Source organism: Lathyrus oleraceus, chromosome 3, assembly GCF_024323335.1.
Source record: "Lathyrus oleraceus cultivar Zhongwan6 chromosome 3, CAAS_Psat_ZW6_1.0, whole genome shotgun sequence".
Classification (NCBI taxonomy): domain Eukaryota; kingdom Viridiplantae; phylum Streptophyta; class Magnoliopsida; order Fabales; family Fabaceae; genus Lathyrus; species Lathyrus oleraceus.
The window spans coordinates 534351401-534361330 of NC_066581.1; the positions used below are offsets into that span (position 1 = coordinate 534351401).

Below are 9930 nucleotides of genomic sequence, written 5' to 3' on the forward strand. Positions count from 1 at the left end.
GAAATTTAACATTACATTATTGCATGATGAACCTAACTTAACACGAACACTCCTTAACATAATTTAATAAGAAAATAACAATCACAAGACTTAAATATTATTGGTTGATTAAGGATGTTTTAACATCTTTATAATAACATTGATAGACCTTGCAACTGTCACATCCATCTCGATCAAACCCTTTGTTTCGTATCGACGATATGTGGTTTACATAACTTTCAAATCTTCAGCAGTCTTCATCTAAAAGTTGTAAACTTCACACGTCCTTCATTAATAATCGATGGTGAAAAATATTCGATCTTAAGCACCTTTCTGTTGTCTGTGTGGTGCAAGAGATTATATAGTTTGAATTTCAGAACAGTAAGAAGGGTGTCCTCTGTGAGTCTAAAATTAACAAGAGGTTTCATACAAAAATTGAGACACTATGAGGTATTTTTGTTAACAATATATGATGAATATTCATACAAGTTTTAAATCATTATGAACCACACACAACTGTTGGTACAATCACAATCCTAATAAAGTGTGACAAAATCTCAACCATTAAAAATCAACACACTAGTTTTTCAAGGTTCTGAAAAAAAAATCGATACTTCATGGAGTTTCTGAAAAAATCGATAAAAACTGTCAAACATCGATTTTTTTTAAATGCCGATAAAAATGCATGATGAACCTTTTAAATGGCCTATCACATTTTTCGCGTGAGATAGAAAATTTGGGGGTGCCAGATAAAATTCAGGGGGTGCAGGAAAGTTTTTTCCAAATGAAATTAAATAAAAGTGAATATTGGTAGGTAAAGCCCAAAAACTTCCTACAAATCCAGTCCAAAACGCCGTCGTTTCACTGCAACTCCAAACCCCTAAAACCGCTTATTTTCTTCCCTTCTTCGTTCATTCACTCCCATTTCACTTCACGCACACTCTGATCGATTCCATATCGTAGCTTCAGTTGTCGTTGCTGAGAAAAAAAAGCGAAAATGTCTATACGAGTGTTGAACCCTAACGCCGAAGTTCTGAACAAATCGGCGGCACTTCACATGAACATCAATGCCGCTAAGGGTTTGCAAGATGTTCTCAAATCCAATCTAGGTCCTAAAGGCACAATCAAAATGTACGAACTCTTCTACGTTCTCCATTTTCATTTCCATTTTTGATTTGTTAACCTAACTTTCTCTCTCTGAATCAGGCTCGTTGGTGGTTCTGGTGATATCAAACTCACCAAAGATGGTAACACTCTCTTGAAAGAAATGGTTAGTTTCACTTTTTCTGCTATTTTTGTTTTGCTATGATCTACGTTGCACCGATTGAAGATGCGTATAAAGTTAACACGACTATGAAATATGTCTGTGTTGTCATTCGTAGTTTAAGTTTGTGTTTACTTGGAAATGGTTATAGTAAACTTGACACGCATATATACAGTTACAAATTAGAGTTGTGTTCTTGTTGGTGCTTTATAAACAGGTTATAGCAGAAGTGCTTATCAAAATCAGCGTTTATGAATAAGCTCGTATGAGCTATTTTTATAACAAAAAATGAAATAAATTTGAATTGTTTTTATATACATTATAAGTTGTTTTTATTAATTATGTCTTAAGAATTTATAAAAATAAGTTCAAAACAATTTAGGAAAAATGTCATAAGCTGTAGATAAACAATTTATAAAAATTAGTCTCGCAAACAGTGTCACAAATCTTATTGCAGTAGATAAGCTCAAATAAGCCCATCCAAACGGGCCTTATGTTTGGTTTAAAAATGGTTTTAGTAATGTTGATGCACGGTAACAAGAATGTTTTAGTAATGTTGACGCATGTAGTTACATTAAATTATTAGCAATGTTGATGTGTTAGTGTTGTGTTTGGTATTTGTTGATGTGCTAGTTTTGAATAGTCTGCGATTATGTTTTGTTTGAAACAGTTATGGTAAAATGAAATAAATTTGCATGTTTCTTTTTGTTGGAAATTTTTTGGAATTCTAAGCTGTTTTTATTTGTTGGTTATATACAGCAAATTCAGAATCCGACTGCTATTATGATTGCTAGGACGGCGGTTGCCCAGGATGATATTAGTGGAGATGGCACAACTTCTACTGTCCTTTTCATTGGGGAACTTATGAAACAATCTGACCGTTATATTGATGAAGGTTAGAGAGTTTTTCGCCCTGTTGCTCATTTGTGTGATTGTCAATTGGTTATGAAGTTGTTCGTTTAATTTCATTTGCACCACATGAAAACATTCTGTTATAAAGCTAAGCTAAATATAGCATGATATTGTTTGGATGAACTTTTCATGCAGCACTTGAAGGAAAAGAAAGTTGAGATGAAATTGTAATGATTGTCAACATTTTAACTAGTAGATTTCAATATATTGAACTCAACCTCTACAATTTGACTTTTCTAGAAGCTCCCATAGCAAGACAATCCAAATTAGGTACTTTTTCCCTATGAAAAACACAAGTTGCCGTAAGAATAGATTTAGAGAATAAAAAAAATGTAACTTGGGTGATGATAAGAATTAAGAAATCCTCCAAAACAGGAAAATATCACATTGCTAAAATGATTAAGTTACAAATGTATTATGATTACACAATCTCTTTGTATGCAAGACCAATCCCCTTCTGACAATCATTAGCCGTACGGAAGACACAATAAATGTAGTCACATCCTGAAATAGGTATTTGGGCAAGCAAAGACACATCCTAGTCTGTGAGTGTGTGGACATTTGTTTGGTGTATTTTTCATCATTGCTTTGCATCAAATGCTAATAGAAATATGATTATTTAGGTATGCATCCACGTGTATTGGTTGATGGTTTTGAAATTGCAAAGAGAGCAACTCTACAATTTCTTGAGAAGTTTAAGACTCCTGTTGTCATGGGTGACAGGCCTGACATAGAGATGCTCAAGATGGTAGCAAGAACTACAGTGAGGACAAAGGTGCATTTTGTTTCAATTTATCCTTGTTTTAAATGGTAGTTGATAAAATTTTGGTATTTATGGATATATTGAACAAATAAATTAACAGCATAGTTTTTCAGTTGGCTAATAGCATTACATTCTCATTATTTTATGTTTCCTTCTCATTTGCAGTTGTATGAGGCACTTGCTGATCAATTGACTAATATAATTGTTGATGCGGTGAGTGATATCGAGATATTGATATTTATCGAGTCCTTGTAATTATGGAAATTTAGTGTGTTTATTTTATTGTTCGTCTTTTTAACCTTCTACAACCGGGTGTTCAATGAATTTGCTATGATAGATTTTATGCATCCGTAAGCCTGAGGAAGCAATTGATCTGTTTATGGTTGAGATTATGCACATGCGGCACAAGTTTGATGTTGACACACGCTTGGTATGTTTTTAGCCACTCCTCTGCTGAACATGTTCAGTTCGTTGTATTATTGTTTTTAATTTGATCAGTTTCCTGAATTTCATATTACTTGTATACGTCTGGGAATGTTGATGTGTTTAGTATGGGTACTTTGTAACGAGTTTCTGTCATTGTAGTAAGCAGTATCTGTCATTGTAGTAAGCAGTATCTGTCATTGTAGTAAGCAGTATCTGTCATTGTAGTAAGCAGTATCTGTTTAGTATGGATACTTTGTTTTAGCTAAAATCATTGCCCTAATCTGTATATGTTGAAAAACAGTCGGGACAGATTTTGGCTAAATTGCAATCTAGTTAATGCATAACTGTTTTATAATGGAAGGGACAGTTGTTTGATAATTGTGGTCAAAAGCAGTCTACGTTGTGATGAAAGCACTTAAGGTTTTGTTGTAGTAACATTGTATGTTTTGCTACATTTGGTTGTTCTTACGTATTACAAAATGCCAAAAGACTTTAGCTTCTAGTGTGTTCGTTACTATCTGTGACATTCTTTAATTGTTGGTTGCCAAGCTGAGTGAAAACCGCTCAGCTTTATCTCTCGACAGGTTTCTCTCTTGTGTATGTTCACCCATAATTTTCATATTTTCCCTATCTTAATGGTTTTGATTAGCCCAGTTACTCATTCTTCATCATGTACAATCTAGAATAACACAAATAGTGACCCGTGTTTAACTATAACTTGCCCTTTCTTCCGTCACTTTTAACTATAGACTTATAGTTCACTTTATGTACTGGGTTACAAACAATTTCCCAAATTATTCTCTTGAAATTATTCATCTCATCTATTTTTTATAGGTTGAGGGTCTTGTCCTTGATCATGGTTCTCGACACCCTGATATGAAGCGACGTGCAGAGAACTGTCATATCTTGACATGCAATGTATCTCTAGAATACGAAAAGAGGTAATCAACTCAATATCTTCCAACCTATGTTTTCTGTGTGGGAGTTTGTCATATTTAAATAGAAATCAGTTTGTTTTTTCACCTTTTACTATAAACAAATGTCACTGAGTTTCAAGAGTTAAAGACACCGTCATTCATATTCCCTTGTGCATGGACACAACCCAAACAAGCTTGTTATAGATAAGTGAATAATATTGAAATTGATGTATGAGTTTAGTTATTCTCAATTTGTATTTGGTTTAATACTGGTATAATAAAACTATGAATGTTAAATGTGTTGCTTCTGGGGTTTACCACTTGTTAGCTTTTCTTGAACTGGCACATCTACTGTTGTGCTTGTAGTTTTGTTTCTTTGAACACATTGTGTTGTGTAGGAAAGTGTGTATGAGCTCATGAAGTGTTCTCATCAATGTAAATTTTATTTTTATGTTTATTCTGTATTACTAAGAAAGGTTTTGTTAACTTCAAATTATGTCATACTTTCTTAGATTAATTGGAAAGTTTGTGGGTAATCTCCCTTAATTTTATGTCTTTGCTATCGGACTGAATTTTATGTCAACTTTCTAAAAATTGTTTTAATCAAGTCTATGTGCACTACAAAAGAACTGAATTTGTTAGTCAATCTATTATGTTGCTCTAACTAGCTCCAGTTAACGTTAAATAACCTTTGTTCTATTACTATATCACACTGTTTTTTAAAAAGAATTACTTAGCTTTTACCCATATAAATTTTTCTTTGCTCGACATTTATGTATCATGTTAATAAATGTTTTCCATTTTATGATTTCATAGTTACAGCCTTGTCTTTTTCTTTGATGGTTGGATTTTGTATATGTTACCAAGGTTGTCAAACCCTCAAATTTACGTAGTATTGCCTGAGTTTATGACTATTTTAATTTTGAATAAATTAACTTGAAAAGTTAAATCTCAGTAAACTTGGCTAGGCTCAGATATAGAATTGCACTCTGTAGTCTCAATTTGAATACTGTTATTATGGTTATTAGTATTTGAAATGTAGAATATTAGGCAGTTGCATAGTATTCATTTATTAATTTAAATACAAGTTTACAAGTCAAATGTATGTAGATTAACATTTTCTCTTTTCAGTGAAATAAATTCAGGTTTTTTCTACTCAAATGCTGAACAGAGAGAGGCCATGGTTATAGCTGAAAGGCGTCAGGTTGATGAAAAAGTTAAAAAAATCATTGAACTGAAAAGAAAGGTATAAAAGATTTTCCCTTGTATGTTTTGATTCTTACATGTTTCTCTGTGGTCAAACATTTTGGTATTCTGCTATATTGTAAGAAATAGTAAAACTGATCTCATTGCTCTTGTCTAACTGCCTTCGTGCATCTATGTGTGCAGGTCTGTTCTGATAATGATAGCAGTTTTGTTGTCATCAACCAAAAAGGAATTGATCCCCCATCATTGGACATGCTTGCAAGGGAAGGCGTAAGTAACATATGAGCGTTCACTTGACATTCTGCCCAAATTGCTTTAAAACAATTATCAGTTCAGATTCTTACGAAGGGATCTTAATCGCATCCACTGTCTTTTACTAAAAAAATGATAGACAAAGTAAACCAGATAATAATGTAACACTTGGGGCACCAATTGCATGTTGCTAATGTTATATACTTAGGCTGACGCTTGTTGCAATTTTCCATGCCCTGTACTGTTTCATCTTTTGATCTTTTGTCCTTGTGTTTTAGATAATTGCCCTACGCAGAGCAAAGAGGAGAAACATGGAAAGATTAGTTTTGGCCTGTGGAGGAGAGGCTGTTAACTCCGTAGATGACTTGACTCCAGAATCTCTAGGTTGGGCAGGATTGGTATATGAACATGTCCTTGGTGAAGATAAATACACATTCGTGGAGAATGTGAAGAATCCCTTTTCATGCACAATCTTGATTAAAGGTACGTTTCCCAACACATACATTGAATTTGTCAAGCAGATGCTCACATTGCATCTTTACAGCAACCTCTGTTCCATTTTATTGCCATTTTTGGATTTAAGCTAAAGATTAATCTGCAGTGCTTATGCTTTCATAATGATCCAGGTCCTAATGACCACACAATAGCTCAGATTAAAGACGCTGTCCGTGATGGTTTGAGGGCAGTAAAGAATACCATTGAAGATGAATCTGTTGTCTTGGTAAGATTTAATTTGATTAGTCAATCAATTATTTTGATATCTGTACTAGTATACAAGTTTTTCTTCTTGTCACATGCTTGTGTGTTATTTGTCCACTTCATACCGTGTTAATTTTCTCAATCAAAGTTCTGGCGGTTCTTTAAAATGAAGGCAACATGGTTTATCCTCATATAAAATACTTAGGCTATGACTGGATACGGTCCAACAAACTAAGTGGAACGGAGTCGAATGGAGCAGAGCGGAACGGAGTCGAATGGAGCGGAATGGAATAAAGATGTCATTCCATTGTTTGGGTATTTCATGATGGAATAGAGCAATTTTGTCATTCCGCCCCAATCGGAGGTACAAAAAGTGATGAAATGGGATGGAATGCATTCCGTCAAGCTCCACTCCATTCGATCCATTTTTAATTAATCCAAACAATGGAACAGTTTCCAGGAAGGATGGCATACTGAGAATGTTATAATGTTAGATGTTTCAGAACATAATGAACCAAAAAAGAAATCTTTTTGGACTTAACTTTAGTACACTGTTTAGTCACTGCAAATATTGTCCTTTCTCAAAGCTTTAGTCACTGCAAATATCTAATTGGGATAGATTAAAAGTTCTTTTTACATATGTATAGTTGAAAAAACTTTCTCAATGCTTTAGTCACTGCAAATATCTAATTGGGATAGATTAAAAGCTCTTTTTACATATGTATAGTTGAAAAAACTTCCGAACATGGTAGTCAAAATCGCGATCCCACTCGTAGGATCATACTTTCTCCTTCTTATAAAAAGTGTCTTATTTGAGCAATGCACGGTTCTTAAGAAAATAATTAGATGTGTTGATTTTATTGATAAAACTAATATTATTTACTAGAAAACCCTTATTAATTATAGTTTATAGTGTAGTCGAATTAAGTGAAAGTTAATAAATAAGGATATAGTAGTGTAAAAATAATAATAATGTTGTATTGGTAATGTAAAGGGACAATTATTTTGAGACAGAGAAAAAGTGCAAATGAGACACTTTTTATGAGACGGAGGGAGTACTATTTTGCGATCTTGCAACTCCCCACTGTGCCGTAGAATGACCAGAATCGATATTTGGTAGGCGCTGCCGGAATCACCAAGATAACACGTGAAAATGGTGGAATCGTCGTTTTTCGGAAGAATGACCGTTTCTGTTCAATGCCCCCAGGAATTCAGGTTCGCGTGCTGGGTTCGTGACCCGGTTCAGAAAAACCCTTGAAAATGTTTCTTTTCTGATTGAAAAATTGTGGGAAAGCATGCAACAAAACCACGATGATATCAAATACAGTCAATTCTACTAGCTTTTGTTAGTAGTACAGTACTTTATAGACTTAGTAGATCCTTCAAACAGAACTTTGTTTTGCAACTTTTCTCATGGTGATTGTGATGGACATGAAGTGAATTTTCTTGCCATTTTCAGGGGGCTGGTGCATTTGAAGTTGCCGCGAGACAACATCTGATAAATGAAGTTAAGAAAACTGTTCAAGGGGTAATATAAATGACTTATGTTTTCCAAGTTTCATTTATTTTATTTGTCAGTTGGATATTTCAACAATGATATAACATTGAAACAGCGTGCACAACTTGGTGTTGAGGCTTTTGCTGATGCACTTCTTGTGGTGCCTAAGACACTTGCTGAAAACTCCGGTCTTGACACTCAAGATGTGATTATTGCCCTTACGGTATGCTTCCTTTAAATTTATTATATTTCTTCACACCTCTAATGTGTATGCATGTGTTCATATAAAGTAGAAGACAGGTTGTAATTAATAATGCACTTGCTGAATGTTTTTTTTTCAGGGAGAGCATGACAGAGGGAATATTGTTGGTTTGAACCAAAACACGGGAGAACCTATAGACCCTCAAATTGAGGGTATTTATGACAACTACTCTGTGAAGCGCCAAATCATAAACTCGGGGTATGGTTCTATATTGATTATTTGACACTGTCAATTTACTTCCACCCCATGTCCACCTTTATTTTCCTCATTTTCTTTGGGTTTTTGAACTGAGATTTTAAAGTTACTAGTACAATATAAATATAATCACACCAAGGGTAGGTGGATGAGTTGGATAGATTTTTTAGTTTTTTTTTCCGGCCCAACAAGATTATGTCATGCAAACAACAAATTAAATAAATGAATGCATATCTCAAATCAAAGCAACATAACCACACAAATCTAAATCATAAGTTAAACTAATTATTAGGCACTAATATATCAAAAGTAAAAAGAAAAAAAGATAGAAGCACTAGTAGGCACTGATGTAACTAAAAGTAAATTGCTCACACAAATTGAATGGGTTTTAAAAAGTATATGTTGCATCACCTTCCATCCTCATACTTTCCTATTTGTTTACATAGCATGTGGTTTAATGGGTTTTTAGAGTCCTCAACATGACATATAGTGGGGGATTATAAAAGAACTGTGAAAAAGGGAAGTACCATGCCTTGCAGGTATGGTTAAAACTCACCCTAAAAACACTAGTTGACCGAACCCTAAGCTTAACATTTGTAATCACATCTTTAAAATGAGCAGCTGTCTTAAGTTGCACACATGTTGGTCTGGTGACCGCAATGAAGTTATATGTTTCTTACTTTCAATTCAATGCTATACAGGCCAGTTATAGCATCTCAATTGCTATTGGTGGATGAAGTAATTCGTGCTGGGCGTAACATGCGGAAGCCAACTTAGATGTTCTCTCACCTGAACTTTCTCATTTGAATATTGTTTGCGCGAGTTTTATTTATTTTGACGTGTCAAACAATGGGTTTGTTGTATGAATTGCTTGCTTACTTAGTGAAAGGATTGTATTTGTTGTTTTACTTTTTCTTCTAACTACATTGTAGGCATGTATGAAGTCTCTACTATGACTGAATTTTTGGCCATTTTATGTATTTGTAAGGATAATCTATGTTATAGGTTTAGTTTGAAATGCAATTCATCTTTGATAGTTGCTTTGTAGTTCAGGAGGCGCGGGAGTAACTTTCATCTTCATAATCATCTATTCTAGCTCTAACACTTTGGTTTTGATTTTTTGTATTTTCATAGTATTTTTATATGAAAAGTCAATACATTGTTACTAATTGTCATTTTCGAAATTACCAACAAAATAGAAATTGCCATGATATCATTAACATGTCGTTTTAAATTTTAGAGGATATAAAAGGGAAAGTTTCTGGGGTTTGCCTGGAATATTGTTTTCGACATCTTATAAGTTGGATACGCTATGTTTTATGTTTTCATTATAAATAAGCAATGGTATACTAAATGTTTATATGCATATAGTCTATACAAAGTATTAGTTCACTTATGTTTTGTGAATGTTCTATAAAATTTTATATGCATTGGGTACTGTCGAAATGGGGGTTATCCGATCCTAATAGGATTTTAATTGGACTGGGCTTGGTTTTTTTTGGGCTGGGTTTAAAAAGCCACTTTGTAATATGGATTTGAAAATTACTATCTTAATTC

The 9930-nt window shown here is 33.8% G+C and overlaps 1 protein-coding gene across 1 annotated transcript; it reads left to right on the top strand.

Annotated features, from left to right (window-relative positions):
- The first annotated feature begins 850 nt into the window (after positions 1-850).
- On the top strand, positions 851-9409 carry LOC127128766 (T-complex protein 1 subunit zeta 2). The gene is made up of 15 exons (XM_051058137.1): positions 851-1110; positions 1186-1249; positions 2003-2138; positions 2779-2930; positions 3084-3131; positions 3256-3348; positions 4179-4285; positions 5393-5507; positions 5651-5737; positions 5998-6202; positions 6346-6440; positions 7878-7946; positions 8032-8139; positions 8258-8376; positions 9075-9409. Exons 1-15 carry the CDS (start codon positions 977-979, stop codon positions 9148-9150), a joined length of 1608 nt encoding a protein of 535 aa, XP_050914094.1. The 5' UTR covers positions 851-976; the 3' UTR covers positions 9151-9409.
- Positions 9410-9930: the final 521 nt, after the last annotated feature.